The sequence below is a fragment of the Heterocephalus glaber genome, unplaced genomic scaffold (genome assembly GCF_053883595.1).
Source record: "Heterocephalus glaber isolate CG9 unplaced genomic scaffold, H.glaber_assembly_v1.0 deba00001594, whole genome shotgun sequence".
Lineage (NCBI taxonomy): Eukaryota > Metazoa > Chordata > Mammalia > Rodentia > Bathyergidae > Heterocephalus > Heterocephalus glaber.
The window spans coordinates 917,009-933,787 of record NW_028258369.1 but is presented as its reverse complement, the minus strand read 5'-3'; the positions used below and the strand labels follow the sequence as shown (position 1 = coordinate 933,787).

At 32.2% G+C, this 16,779-nt stretch overlaps 1 protein-coding gene across 17 annotated transcripts in view; it reads left to right on the top strand.

Annotated features, from left to right (window-relative positions):
* Il1rapl1 (interleukin 1 receptor accessory protein like 1) overlaps window positions 1-16,779 on the top strand; it is a 1,215,099-nt gene that overhangs the window by 718,308 nt on the left and 480,012 nt on the right. For all 17 annotated transcript variants that reach the window (XM_087193607.1, XM_087193605.1, XM_087193606.1 and 14 more), the window contains 2 exons: window positions 8,712-8,898; window positions 11,318-11,471. In XM_087193607.1, coding sequence (XP_087049733.1) covers window positions 8,712-8,898; window positions 11,318-11,471 — 341 coding nt within the window. The remainder of the gene's footprint in view (window positions 1-8,711; window positions 8,899-11,317; window positions 11,472-16,779) is intronic.

The following is a 16,779-nucleotide window of genomic DNA, read 5'->3' as shown; positions in this document are numbered from 1 at the left end:
AGATTGCTGGATGATATGGTGTCTTAGTTTTAACTTTTGGAGGAACTTCATACTGTTTTTCACTATGACTTTACTAACCTACATCCCCACCAACAATCTTCAAGGGTTCTCTTTTCTCCACATCCTGGCCAACACTTGTTATCTTTAGTCTTCTAATAATAGCTATTCTATTGAAGGTATATAATTTTGGGGTTTTGATTTATGTTTCCCTGATGATTAGTGATGTTTAGCATTTTTTTCATGTATGTGTTGGCTATTTGTGTTTATTCTTCTCAAAACTGTCCAACTACACCTTTTGCCCATTTTTAAATTGAAATATATTACTCTTTACACGAAACTCTGATGCTGAGTATTGGTAAACCTTACATCTTTACAAGTATACCAGTCCTTAAATTTTAAGAATACCCTCCTCTAATAATTTTACGGAATTAATTCAGTTTTTGTCTTCTGTGTATAATTAAGAGTATGATATTAATATCTTTTACAATGAAGGTTGCCATCTTCACAGTTCATTTTTATTATTGCTTATATTTTTCTTTTGAAATCATAGAAAATAAAGTTATTCATTCTCAGGAAATATTTACCTGCAAAATAAAACTGAATAAACCATATACTATTATGACAGTTAAAAATATATAAGGAAGTGTTAATAGGGGAAAATGCTAATCATGAAAGATCCTGCCTGACCTAGTCTAGATTTGGTTTCTATGTAGTAGAGAAAGAATGTCAAAAATTAAAATAACCCAGACAAATCTATTCCTGAACAGGAAACATGTCAGCAAATTCTGATTGTTCTCTCTTCTTTATGGATCAATATAGTCTTTGTTTTCCTTTGTTAGAAGTTTCCCTGGAATTTTCATTGTGAATAGGGGATACAGTGCAGGAAGAGCTGAACATCTGTACCTCAGATCACTTCTTTTCCACAACAGTCCAGTGAATGTTCTTTCTCATTTGCAAGATCTGACAGTACAAGAACAATTATGATCACCTTAGAGAAAGCTGCTTGGCTGAAGTTTGGAGAAAAAGAGTGATAGGCAATATACAAAATGTAGCAACTTTTTTCTTCTTTTCCCTTATTTTTTTTACATCAGAAAGAAAAGTTATAGTTAGGAAAAGGACTGCTGAGTGTAATGTGGAATACAGTGTGTATCAGATGATTATGTATAACTGTTCAGTACCAGGAGGTCCTAACAGATCTGTTTTAACTTTTTGCTGGATCTAGAAGACATGTCTGCTTGCCACATCTGCTGTCAAGGTCTGTACTCTGTCAAAGAAACATAAAACAAAAGAGGGTAGAAACTCGTGTGTGTGTGTGTGTGTGTGTGTGTGTGTGTGTGTGTGGTGCATAATTGTTTAGAGAGCTTAAGAAAATAGAAATGTGATCAGAGCTATATGGTTCTTAACCAATAGTTTATGCTTTCATTTATTTAACATTTATTCATTGAGTACCTGTTATATGTCTATGTATACTTTATCAGATACTTAGGAATATCATTAAACCTATGAAGTCTTTAGTTTCAATGAACCATCAGAGTTCTGTAATGGATATTTATGTATCAGTAGCAACTGGAAGCTTCAAAGGGGCAAAAAAAACTAAAAAGATTTTTGTAAAAAAGCATGATTCTGATATCTCAAAGAGTTAAACATAAAATGACCATATTACCCAACAATTTAAACCATGGCTATATAACCAAAAGAATGGAGAGAAAGCAGAGAGTCAAACACTTATATACATAAATATTCATAGCAACCTTTATTCATGATGTCTAAAATGTGGAAACAAACCCCCATCAACTTATGATTAGATGAACATAATGTAGCATATCTATACCACGGACTAATGTTCAGCCAGAAGAAAAGAATGATGTGCTGATGCATACCACAATATGGATGAACTTTGACAATATTATGCTAAATGAAATAAGCTAGACATAAAAGACCACATTTTTATGATTACATTTACATGAAATACCTAACACAAGCAGATTCATGGAGACATAAAGTAGATTTGTGGTATCCAGGGATTGTGAGGCAGGAAAAATGAAGAATGATTGCTAATGGAATAAGATTTCTTTTGCAATGAAAAAAAATGCTAGAACCAGATAAAGATGACAGTTGAGCAATGTTATCATTGTACTTAATGTTACTTAATTGTACATCTTTATATCATATAAATTTTACCTCTGGTTAAAAAAATTCCTCTTAGAATTAAAGTATTCAGATTACTCCCTTATTTTACATAATATAAGATACATCTATATTAACAGCAGATGCAGCTTAATAAGTGTAAAAGAAATTATGGATGACAATTGTTAGCAAGAAAATAAAGGGATAAAATGTATACAAGATTGGGGATATCAGCCATAGGCTTTACTGAAGAAACTATTTGTAATGTGTGTGAACTTCAACCGATATTCTACGCCCCAAATTCCTTCAGTGACATGATTTTTATTCTCTCTTCTTTTCTCTCCTTCACTCTTGGAGTCTATATGTGTCATGTTTAATAGTATTCATCCCCGAGAAGAATTCAGATAGAGAAATAATGGAGTAGGTATGTTGGAACCTTAACTTTAAAATTAAAGTCTAGAAAATTACAAACTTAAAATTACATTGATCACTTTCTACCAAATATAGAGAAAATTATTTTAAATTTATAGTTAAGGCTGTAGATGGAGTTCAACTCACCAATTAAATTAAAAATTTCAAATGAGAAAGAAATAAACTAACATTTTTAGGTCTTCACAGCTGCTCAATGGTTTCACTTTAATATTTTCAACGAAGGCTGATTTCAACCACAATTAAATCAATGGTTCCTTCAGAGCTCTTCTGAAAATAAAATCTAATCTGAACAAATCTCACATTTCGTGTCAGTAGCTACAAGTACAGTGTGTTTAAGAAAGATAAGATATTGAGGGGATACATGCATAGCTTCCAGCATCACCTTAAAGACCGACGGAATAATTAAAAAAAAAACTGGAATGCTGTAATATTAGAAATAAACTATCAAAGTACATTTAAGGCTTACAAACTTGAAAACACTCCACAGTCTAACTTTGACATTATTGATTCCCAGAACTTTATTTTCACAACCAATAATCAAATTCCAAGGTCATATTTTGACCATATGGATAAAGAACCACTTTCCAGAGAATTCAGATCTGCTTGACTCTCTACTAACTGAGCTTTCTAGTCTGCTGCTCCACTCTGCTGTTTTTCAGTGCCCAAAGGTTTCTAACACTTTGAAAATATTATGTGCCTTCATTTTGTTTTGTTTTGTTGTACCGGGGATCGAACTCAGGATCTTGAGCTTGCAAGGCAGGCAGCCAAATCAGTGAGCTAAATCTCCAGCCCTATGTGCCTTCATTTTTTTTAAAATGAGGGATTATAACTTAGAAACGACTGATGAATGTTAGAGTACACCACATTATATAGTGAAGCCTAAAACAAATGAATGCTTTTAAAACATTGATCAAATCTCTGACTTTTTAACACAGAACTTCATGAAGTGAAAAATAGAGTCAAACGAGATAAAAATGTTATTGTTTCCCCTAAGAACCCCAGAATTAACATGATATACAGGTCAAGTGTTTGATGATGCTGTTAGAGGGTTTATTTAACAATCATGTTAGTGGTAATTCTGTCAGAGGGAGATCAAGACAGCAAACATTATGCATTATCATGCACCGGGAAAGTTGATTACAGAACAATTGGAACTGTGGTATTATCGTATGTGGTTTTTAATATATTTTATTGGTTAATCGAATACTGTATTCAACATTTCCTTTCCCACACGTACTTTTCTTTCTGACCTGCCTGGACTACCAAAATTTCTACAAAATTATCTCTACTTGTGCAGGGCTGGGGATTTAGCTCAGTGGTTCTGCCGCCTGCCTCGCAAGCACGAGGTCCCGAGTTTGATCCCCAGTACCAAAAAAAAAAAAAAAAACACCAAACCAAAAAAACCCCATTTGTGCAATGTAGTACTCCTCTGAAAAGTGAATTCTAAAGTCTCTGATAGCTCCCAATTCAGAATTGTCCCCTTTTACAGAGTAGCACACTGTAGAGAAGGTTGTGGAAAAATTCAGTGTACTCTGTTGACTTTGAGTAATTATTTTCAATTGTATTTAGTGTTCACATGTTAGTTTCTTAGTTATGTTCAAAAATAATTGTTAGTTCCTGATGTATTTGTGCTGGATTTAAGGTTAGAATTTTACTTTCCTGTATAAGGCAGACCTCAAAGCTAATGTTTTCAGAAACTAATCCTTTTACAAATATGTACTTTTATAGATAAACAGAAAGAGATGAAGAAACCACAATATTTCATTAAGACCTGCTGCTTCTCTCTTTTAACTGTTATTAAATTTTAGGGTCTTTAAAGACCTAGATTTTCAAAGAAATCCAAGCTAGACCATATTCTTCTTTTCTTCAGAAAACATCCATTTTGAAATATAAAATAATAGAAAAACAGGGGCTAAAAGTAGGTAATTATTTTAAACAATGTTAAATATATACATATTAAATTTTTATAACATATACAGTCTTACACAAACACACACACACATATATATATATAGATAGATAGATAGAGAGAGAGAGAGAGACAGAGACAGAGAGATAGAGAGAAGAGAGAGAAAGGGTTTATAAGCAGTGCTAATTCTTTCTAGTAGCATATAGAAGAATCCAATGAATACAAGTGAAAAGATATAAGATCTAATGCGCTTTCTACCAATAATTAGATAGTAGAACTTGGGCAAGTCACTGACTTCTTTAGTCTTTTGAGTCCCTTTGCTGTAATGTCAGGGCATTGAAAGAAGTAAACTCTATTTGAGATGTTTGTAAAGACCTTGTATTTACATGGTGTGTGCTTCAGGTCACCCAACTCAGAATAAAACTAGATCATTTAAAAAATCTACATGAATATTTTCTTCACAGGAGAGGATGATTGATATTGATTCTTAGTTATAAACACTGTTTTCCCTGCATACACATATGACCTGTCTTTCTAGCCATCTTATAATATTGAAACCGGCAGTCATGATTTAAGTTGTTGCCTAGAATGCAGCCCATCTGCTATAAACAATAAAAGCCAAGTAAATATGTGCTAATGATTGTACCATAAGTCCTGTAGGAACATTTTCCTTACCCCATTTACCCCATTCCACATTATTTCCCTGACGGCAGAGAGCCATAGCAGTCATGCCGCAAGTTTGATGATGGTGGAATCCATCTTTGCTGTGAGAGTGTGTAAATTCTCCTCAGGGGGATCATATGTGTATTAATGTGTCGCAAGTTGCTTGCTTTCTGTTAGCTTTTCTCAGTAAATAGGACTATAACCTTGGTTGGATGTTACTATATTTTTAGCTTTTAAAATCACCTCCTGATGAACAGAAACAGTAAACAAGTATTAAAACATTGAAAGTAATTTGGAAATAGTGCTATCCTGGGGAGTCTAGAATTCCAGACATTACCAGACAGTTATAAATCAGCAGTCACCTCACAGAGCCAGGGAATGAAAGTCAGAAACATAAGAATAACTAGGAGCGCTCATCTGGAGCCATTTTCCGAAGATTGAGGGTCAGTTGCATTTACAAAAAAGGAAAGAGGCAATGGCTGAGGTGGGAAATCTATATTTCCCTTTAACTTTAGGCATTCTTATCCAGCCCACTCAAGCATCCCAAATGAAAAATATAAGGACGTCTCTAGTTTGTTAAGCTTCGCACTAATTACACACCAAAGGACTAAAGACATCACATGGTGATATTTGTTAATCTACTTGCTGAACAAACACCATGAGGCTGTACTACAAAATTGAAATATAAAGGAAATGAGAAGGAAAGAACACAGTGCTAATAATAAGATCTAACATTTACAAAGTGTAAGATAGGCACTGCTCTAATCTCTTCACATGTTTTAACATGTTTCATTCCCACGACAGCCTATGGGGTTGTGGAAATGAAGACCCTATGGGATCTTTAGTATTATTTACTCCTCATACACATGAGGAAATGGAAGCCTAAGAACTCAAGTAGTGTTGGCTAGTTTTCCAAAATAAGAGGAGGTTGAGCTAAAATCTGCAAATGACACTTGGATTTCCTGCTCTTAACTCGACATTGCCCATGTAAAAGCATGACCAGTGTCTGATACAAGGAGGCATTGTACAATACACACACAAAAGTAGAAAGTCATTTGAGGAGAGATAAAAATCTAAGAATATTAAATCTGAAAGATTGATGAGGAAGGCTCAGAATTTGAATGTTTTACTTCGTAGAAAGGACTCTGTACTTTAAAAATTCTAATGTGTTCTACAAATATGTATTATTTTAAAAATCTAAATATTTTCTCAAGATACATTTAAATAAATCCTAAGCTATATAATAGCACACTGAGATAATTATTTTTTCTGAAAAACTTATCCTACAATAAGCCAAGAATGAACAGGTTATTTTTTGTATTGCAGTAAAATTAATAAATAATGCATGGGAGATGTTGTTCACAGATCACCTAAAAGTATCTTTTTTACTTGAGTGTGAAGTTCAAGCTAAACTTTAACCCACCTTTTTTATTTTAAAGCTCTTCTTTCTCATTATTTTCCATGCTGAAAAATTAACTATACATTTGCTATTCTCAATTGTGAAAAAAATTCATCATGCCTACTTCTGTGTTTCCTTTGCTTCCTTATAGTCAAACTGATTTAATATATTAAATATATTTTTAACATAATACTTACTTTTTACCTCAGTGCAAATTGCATGTTTGGTGCTGCCATTTTTTTTCCCCTAAATGAGTAGAGTTTCTTTCCAGCTTGTCTTACTGCATTTAGTTTTTCTTGCAATGCAATCAATTTTTCTCATTATAATCAGGAAAAATTTCACAATCTAGCTTTCTTTATTCTCAAACGCAAACCTTTTGAAGTAGCTTACATGATTTTTAGTCTGGCTCCTCTTCACCTCTCCAGTCTCAGGTCTTTTATATCTACCTTATACCCCTGCCACAGTACATCATTTGCAATTTCTTAAAAATATCAAGTTCTTTCATGCTTTTCAGCCTTTATGCAGTCTGTTCCCTGAAATAGCCCATTTTAAAATTGCCAAGTTCCTACTCATTCTCTAAGACAATCCAAGTGTCACCATTTATGAAGCCTTCTTGTATCTTTTTTTTTTTTTTTTTTTTTTGGTACCGGGGATCGAACTCGGGTCCTTGCGCTTGCGCAGCAGGCGGCAAAATCACTGAGCTAAATCCCAGGCCCTCTTCTATCTTTTTTTGACATCACTTTGGTAGTTCATATGTTTTTGTAGCACATTTCACACTGAATTTCAATTGGTTGCTTGAATATCTCTTTTTCTGGATCTTGGGAGTCTGAGGACAAGGAAATGTTTTATGACTCTAGAAAAATCCCTGGGGTTTTTTGGACTTCTGACTGACATACTTTAATGCTTAACAGTTTTATTTATTAAGTATTTTAGATCTATTTCTAGGGTAGGTTTTACAGGGATATGGAGGAGCCTACATTCAATAAAGTATCTTCTAATTTTTTGGTAAATATTGTTTTGTAGTCAATTTAACTCCACATAACTAGCTATTTTCTGGCCTTTCTCATTGTGTCATCTTAGCATGAAACAAAAGCAAGAATCTAAATTAAGGAGCTGCTTGAAAGTCAAAGAATCTTGATTAACTAAGGATCCGTGTGCATAGATGCAGAGGAAAAAGAAACCAGCCAGCGTCATTGAACTCTTAAGACAGGACACTCAGTCTTTTATTCTTACTTAATAGTCAGACAAGCTCTGTCACTCCACCCTACCTGAGACTCAGAGAGGTTAAATAAATTGCCCAGTGTTACAGAGATAGTAATAATGAAAGTCAAATACCAACTATGTGAATGAGCAGTTAAACATTTTGTCAAATGGGAAACTCTACCAAGCTTTGAATCCAATGTTCAATGTTTATTTTCACTACCGAGCACTATGCATGACATAGTAGCAGTGTTCATTGAGCAGCAAGCAGAAGTAGTTCAATTTACATAAAATTTCATTTGCTTCCAACTCTTCCAAAAAAATCTCTGAACATGATTTAAGATGCTCATCTAATGACCCAATTCTGTAGAATCTCTCTGTCAGGTAGATGTTGTCTTTATGTAACATGGTAGAATGCTTCTTTCTGATAACCTGGACTCCAGGTTTCAAACAAAATGGATATGAGTGTATAAAGATAGTGGTTCTGCCATACTTTTATGCAAGATTACCTTCTGCCTAAAGTCAATAACTTCTCTTACCAATACAATCAGAAATGTAAGTGTGGAACATCATTATTTCTTTCCTTTTCTTCTACATAATAGTTCAGTTACAGTTTTGTATTTCTCGGCTGAGTTTGCCAATCTTGAAAAAACCTAGACTTGACTTTCTTTCTAAATCTACCTTTATTTATTTCATTTTTATAGATTAAAAAAATCTCTATTGAACACCTTTCCCAATGAACCTGGATATAAAACAAAACTTAGTTTCCCTCTGGCAAATAAAAAATATGCAAATGGCATTATAGCACCAAGCAGTTTAGTTGGATGACAGGAGAGAACTTTATGGAATGAGCCAAGTTAGTATAATATGAGTTAAATAAGTAGATTTTGGTTCCTTTTTTCTCAGTGAATTAAACACTGCATTGGCAGAACTTTCTTTTTGTTCACAATAGGTCACCATATTTATTCTGCTTTTTTTCAGAAACTCCACTTACTGTATGAAGGTATCCATCTCACTGACAGTGGGTGAAAATGACACTGGATTCTGCTACAATTCCAAGATGAAATACTTTGAAAAAGCTGAACTTAGCAAAAGCAAGGAAATTGCATGCCGTGACATAGAGGACTTTTTACTACCAACCAGAGAACCAGAAATCCTTTGGTATAAGGTATGGACTGGAAATGATTTTATTGCTTTTCAATAGCTTAATGTGTATCAAATTCTGGAGCAATTAGACAAAAAATATGAATATGTAACCTAGTTTTGCTACTCAATATATATATATATATTTAAATATAAACAAAATATCAGTAAATGTTTTGCTTATATGGACCATTCTTTAAAGTCTGTGATAGTGTAGGTTGATAATTTCAGAAATTAAAATACATTGAACATTCATTTTAGTATTTTTCATATTAGCATTCCAAAATGTGCCCAAATAAGAAGAAAAAGGATTGGCTTTCTTCTGTGATAAAATGATACACTGATTTTAACAAACTGTTTTATTTTGTGGACATAATTGTCCATATTGTAATCCTCTTCATATATAAGTATACTTATTTTAAAGAAATAACTTCTGATAAGATCTTATAAAGATAGCATTTGAATTATTGTCTTCAAAAAACACAAAGGAATCTTTAACGAGAACAATTCCACCCCATTTCTCCATTGCATCATTGATGTTCACTGAAGCTCCACAACTGATTGTACTGTTAAGCATATTTACACCATAAAAGAATGTTTTTGTTTTTGAATGTACTGTAAAAATAGGATATAAATGCTGTGAACATTTCTCTGGAGTGATTTATCCACGGACTAAAGATTCCTATTGTTAAAGTTGCTTTTTCTAACTTGCTGGATGTAGGACTTTAGGAAACTGGGTTTCTTATTAACTAGATCTAAAGACATCAATATCACGTGAGCACTTAGAACTGATTGCTCATGAATGCAAAAAGTGTTAGAAATAAAACAAGAAAAAGACTTGAACAATTGTTCAAGATTTTTTCAAAATTATCAGTGCCTTTCTCTAAGTAAGATTTAATTTTGAGTCAGTATTAAGCAATAGAAAGTGCAAAACTTGAGTATTTTTCAGTTTGTCTCTGGGTTTTCTATCCCAGATGACACTAAAACAGCACTCAAACAGTAGCACCACTGGCTTCTGTAGTTTGTCTTGAACAGGGAGGTTCTGAAGAAGCATCGGTGATTGTTCCAAAGGAGAGTGCTATTAGAAGAACTGGACCCAGGGTCTCCAAAACCAAATAGTTCTCATTACTTAAATGTCAACATTTAGCTTGTAGATATACATTTTCATTCTTGTTCACTAATAAGTTGATTTTAAAAGATGTATATCTTTTCTAAACTTTTGCAAAGAGTTTCTCAAAATTTGCTGAAAATTGAGAGACCCCTCCCCCACACACATTCAATTTTTTTAAAAAATGGCTGTCTTCTCATCAATTCTTCAGTTCTATTTTCACCATCATCACAATCCTTTTGACCTTCAGCTAGAAAGACCATCACTGATGGAATGGTGTGTGGACATATGGTATATTTGGAACTTAAAAGTCTTATGGAATTTCAGACTATTTTTCCGTAGCAAAGACTGAATCTCTACAGTCAAAACAGCAGAGATTTAAGGGCTAATTTTAAAGAAGAATATTAGAAAACTGTTTGGCTAACTATAGATTCTATATATCCAGTGTACAATTTATATAATTATGATACTTTAGGCAACTGAAATGAGAAAATAAAATGTGTATTTTGTCTGGAATAACTGGATAATTGCCCCCCTCAATTACACAAAGGCATTGAACTATATAAAATCATCCTCTGCAGAATTTGGATTTGGCAATAAAAAAATTTAGAAATAATATTATCTCTCAATAGTGTCAAAAGGTTTAAAGCTATTTTACTTCATTCCATTGATTTCAAATCTGGCTGGAGAATATGGACTTCTGTTTTTGGCAAAAACATGAACCTCCTGAGCCAATGTCATTATAATCCAAAGCTTAATTCAGAGGCCATAATTTGGTAGGTCTATCAACAATGAAAATAGGCATTTATGGGGGTATAAAGGCCTTGCATACAAATGTTGACTACTTCTTTCATAGATTATAGTATGTACATTCTATGAAGAGATTTAATTTTTACTCAATGTAACATTAAGATATTTCAAATATTGAAAGAGAAGAATTTTACAGAACTAATTTTCTACATTCCATTGAACGTTTTGTATTTTATGTTATTAAAATTAGTATGGTTAACTTCACTATAATCAACTATAAATTATTTGCTTTTAAGAATGATATTAGAAGTGACCAAAATATATCTTATTTCTAATAAATTAATACATAACTGATAAAGAGATAGTAATTGTAGAATTTAAGAGCACGACTTTCTCTAAAAATACCCATTTCTAACTGAGATACTTAATTTTACAGATTTGAAAATGGAATGAAATTATTTAGCATTAATTTCCAAATTATTTAGTACCTTTCAATTATAACACTAGAAATTAGTTTTTCATAATTAAAAAAACTTTATTTTTCAATTATTCCATATGCTACTCAAATTTTCTGTTCTTCATGTAGGAATGTAGGACAAAAACTTGGAGGCACAGTATTGTATTCAAAAGAGATACCTTGCTTATAAGAGAAGTCCGAGAAGATGACATTGGAAATTATACCTGTGAATTAAAATATGGAAGCTTTGTCGTGAGAAGAACTACAGAATTAACCGTTACAGGTAATCAAAGGTCTTCAATATTCCATTTGCAATAATAAAACTAATGTTTTGTTAGTTTCTGGGCTGCACATTGATTTTCTTACTTTATGCTACAATAGAAGCACTCATCCAAATGCTAAGTGGAATCCTATAGGTGAAATTTATTCTTCCATCCCTTTAAAACATCTTGTGCTGAAATTCATTTGAAATGTAAAAGATAATATGTTTAGGAACTTACAGAACTGTGAGCTTTTGAAAGTATTGAAACATTGAGTTTACTCTTTCAGAAAATGATGCTTATATTTTGTAGTGCATCATTTATGGAAATATTTTCTAGAGTGATGAAATAGAATATAGGAAATTTACATCTTTGTTTCTGCCTTGCTTCAAATTAATCATTATTATTTAATTCATTTATCCTTTGATGAGTCTGACATATATGATCTCATACACTTCAAAGCAGCATAATTCCAAGTGCAATCATCAAATAATTAGGTGAGATCTGATGATAAAGTCATTCCTCTATCTGGTTGTTAAGGTGGAAAAACATGAGAATAAGATTCAGAACTCTGCCCATAATCTTGAATCTACAGCTTTCCAGTAAATCTACAGGCTTCCAGTAACATGACCTCAATAGAATCAGAATATAAACTTCCTCATGTATAAAACAATGATGATAAAATTTACCTCATTCAATGAGGATTGTGCAAAAACTGAACGAGGTAAATTAATATACATTAAATAAATTGGCAAAACACAGGATTTATATGCAAGCATTTTATCATTTTTCTCATGTGAAATTATATTCATACTATTGATAGTAAAACCACTTCTGTTTCCACAAGATAAAGGGAGAAAATAAGAGCAACATTAGAACATTAAAAGAAGTTATTGGCATATCCTTATTAAGTGAGATTCTTGAAGACTTTTCTTGTATGGTCATATTTGTGAAAAATGTATAGAAAAGTATAAAAAGAACATTAAGTATTTGAAGCACATTAAAAAGGTGTTTATTTGTTCATTGACTTGAACTGACTTTTTTCTGATTTTTCTTCTATGTGAAAAAATGTCTCATGGTAGTTACATAACATTCATAATAATTGATTTCTTTTAAATTTTAAAGTTATATCTGTTCACTTAAAACTACATTGATTTTCCAGAATTCTTTTGATGAATATAATTATCTTGGTAGAGGGAAAATTTATTTAAATAAATAAGGTGCTCTTCAGTAATGCTTTTGATAAATATTAGGTACAGTTAACAACTGAAGCTTGCAATACATGATAGACATGAACAATAAACACATATTTACTCTCTAACATGTACTGTGTACCTTTCAGAAGCATATTTAGTTTGCAGTCATTTAGTTTTCAGTTTCACTGTACATAAGAGCTCTCTGTTTAGAAAATTCAAATCAACGTTTTATCATTTTACCTCCCAATATTTTAATGGGTCAGTGAAAATATGTCTGTCTATAAAATAATATTGAAATTATTGTCTATTAATCTTTTTTGTTCTCAATATATACTCAAGTAGTTTTGCCAAGCAGCATGTATTGAGGAAAAGAAATGTAAAATTATAAATAGAAAAGAAATTTGAATAGAAATAGTATACACTTCTAAATTTTATTCCTCAGAATGTAGAATTCATCTTGATAAGCACATCTTTCTCCTTTCTAGGAATACTAGGATTCTAAGCCATTATTATGTAAAGCAGTAGGAAATAGGACACTGGGTCCCAAACAGTAAAACAACTTGCACAGGTCTCTTTCATAGAACCAAGAATAGAACTCTTTTCTCCTAAATGCTTTTCACTTCTGTTATATTTTCCTAAACTTTGTCTAAAAGTATTTCAATTCATCATGTGAACATGAAGAATATTTAAATCTTGATATAGTGAAAGTATAATGAAAGTTTTCATTCAACTTATTATCGGGAATGTTTTTATCATAAGCAGCCCTACTGGAAACACTGATTTGAGCAAATAAATTGCAATGTAAATTTTTTTTTGTTAAATTATTTTATTGGTACATTTTAGGTATACTACACAATTACATTTAAACTTGTACCTTTACATGATGGATCTTGGTTCTTATTTTTTCCCCACTCCTAGCCCTCCCTTCACCCCCTTCCCCCTTCCCTATTTACGAAGACTTTATTTCCATTTTTTTCCATTTCTCATCATTTTTCCTTTCCCTTCTTTCCTTTCCCCTGCCCCTCCCACTACCCCTACCCCTTTGGACCTTTTCTTCTTATTTTGCATTATCGATTATTCATTCTAAACATTGGTACATTTTAGGTATACAATATAATGACATTCATCGTTGGAAATTTGCACCTTTACATAAACTCTCTTGGTACTTATTTTTCACCCTTGCCCAGCCCTCCCTTCAACCCCTCCATCCCTCCCTATTTACAAAGATTTTGGTCCTATTTTTCCATTTTCTCATATTAATTCCATTCCCTTCTTTCCTTTCCCCTACCTCTCCCACCTCCTTCCCCTTTGCCCCTTTTCTTCCTAGTAAAATTTGAGTATATATGAAATGTTGAGTGAATGGAGCACTGCATGCCCTAGAATTAAAAGTATGAGGTAATAAATGCATGTAAGTATCAACAGCAAATCTATTGAGAAGAAATAACTATGCATAACATTGCTTCAATTGGTATGACAATATACCACGTTTACTTTTTTTGTAGCCAATTTATACAACCATTCTTTTTTTTCTTTATTTTGTATTAGTACGTGTCTGTACTACATAATGCTTAAATTCCTTGTTTATAGTTGTTATATGCACACAGCACATCTTAATTCTTTTTTCATTCCCTGTCTTCCCCTCTTCGCCCTCTTCCATCTCTTGATCTCCTTCCCCTTTCAGAAAGATCTACCCGCCTACTTCCTATTATGTATCTTTTATTTTGCCCTTTATTTATACATTGAGTTTCTCATATAAGAGAAACCATGGGATATTTAAAGTTCTTGGATGACAGTATATCACCCCTTTGTATCTTTTTACATCGCTACCATGTTGTACTTTAGTATAAATGTTACATTATTTAGATTTTGTGAAACTGCCCTTAGCTGATAAAAAACAAATTTTGTGAACATGGAAACTTATATTGATATTTCTTTATTTTCATCGCTTTCATTGTTCCACTCCAGTTTTATTACTTGGATCATTTTTCACAAAAAGTTGATTATGATTCCTATCCTAATCCACCATAGATGTATTTCCTCTGTGTTCTTTCAAGATTTTTTCTTTATATGTTTTTCTATAGTTTCACTATGATATGCCTAAGAGTAATGATTTTGTTATTTAGTCTTGGTGTTTCCTGCATTTTTGATTTGGTTTTTGCCATTAATTTTAGGAATTCCATGGTCATTATTTTTCCAAATATTTCTTCTGTTCTATATTTTATTTCTTACACTTCTAGGATTCAAATTCTACATACATTATTCCTCTAAAACGTAAAGGTTCTGTTTGGTGTTAATCATTCTATTTTCTTTGTATCTCAGTTGGTGAAGTTTATAAAGATCTGTTTTCAAATTCTCTGACCCATTCCTTGGCTGTGATAAATCAAAGACATTCTTCATTTCTGTTACAATGTTTTTACTTTCTACCATTTTTTCTTGTTTTTATTTTGTGGATTTCAGTCTATCTAAATATATTACTCATGTGTTGTTTATGCTACTCTTTTTAATTGGAGTGGTTAATATAGTAAACATAGTTATTTTAAATTCCTTATCTAATAATTCTAATATCTGTGCCATATTTGAATCTAATTCTGATGACTTGTCATGTGACTATAGCTTCAGTGACTCATGTTCCAAGTAAGTGATTCTGGCTGTGTCCTTATTAATTTGCCTGCTCACCAGATTTTACCTTGAATCCTTAGTGCTCAAGAAAAACTTCAGTTTTCTGTTTTTCCGAGCTTGTTTTTCTGTATCAATGGAGTGATAACTCCCATGCTACTTACATATAGAAACTAAATCTGTAAGAGATACTGCCATTTTCATTTTGCAATTCCAAATTCTGTAAGAATCTAGCATGATATTGAAACTATGGTGGTCACTCTATTGATGTGTATTCAATTAATTAATTCAGTATAATCAATGCACTCCATGTCAAATTGGTTATTTTAAATTATATTTAAAACTGGCAAAGTGATAATATTAACACCTGTACAGCACGGAAAACAGTGGAGGAATAACTCCTTCTATCCTGATCTCACATTCTATTTTCATTAATACAGTATTACTGAATATTACATTAGCCTTTACATTTGCTACATTATGTTGCTCATTTGTATTGAGGTTTAAGTAAAAACATTTCAACTTCTGTTTATTCATTGTTAAGTTAAATGTCTACATGTAGTTCAACATTTTTATACAAATGAGATTACAAGGGCCAGGGATTTAGCTCAGTGGTGACTCACCTGCCTGGCAAGCACAAGGTCCTGAGTTTGATCCCCAGTACTCCCCCAAAAATGAGATTACATTTTCCTCTTAAGATACTTTATGTTTGTTTTTAACATGTCGTCCAAATCTCTCAACATATGTTTTATTCTTGATACTGTATTCCACTATATTAGCTTCCTTTGCTTGACAAAAACCAATATATTTTTACTGGAAGATCTCTCTATTTTTACTGAAATCCTTGTGTATAATGTGATACAAAGACCATACAGATATATATGTAACCTAGTATTACACAGTTTTCTTTCTTTTATTTTCTGGAATGCATCATTTATTTTTTTATGTACAGTTTTTTTTGCATCCTATGAAATCCAGAGTCCAGTCCGTATTTTTATGTATTTTGGTGTCATAGTGAAATACAACAAAGTATATAAAATATAACCATGCAGCAACTTATCGTATTATCGAAAGAATCCCACTTAGATGAAGAAATAGAACTGTATAGGTAGCATGGAAGCACAGTGCATGTCCTTCTAAATGTCAATCCCTTCCTTCCCTCTATTGTTTATGTGCCACCACATGGTACCTTATATGATATTTATAATATTCTTTGATCTTTTTATAAAGCATGCATGCATAAGTTATGTAAGTAAATTTTACCTATTTTTGACATTTATAAATTTGCACTCCCATGTATTCAGTTGTGACTGGTTTCTTCATCTCCAAATTATGTTTTTAATATTCATCTACTTAATTCCATTTTTCTGCAGTTTATTCATTGTCCCTACGCTACATTATTTCAGTATACGAAAATCTGTTTATTAGGCTTGTTTTGATTTTTGGCTAGCATAAGTAACATTTCCATTAACCATCATATGTAAATACATATATGCACACAGTCACACATACAAACACA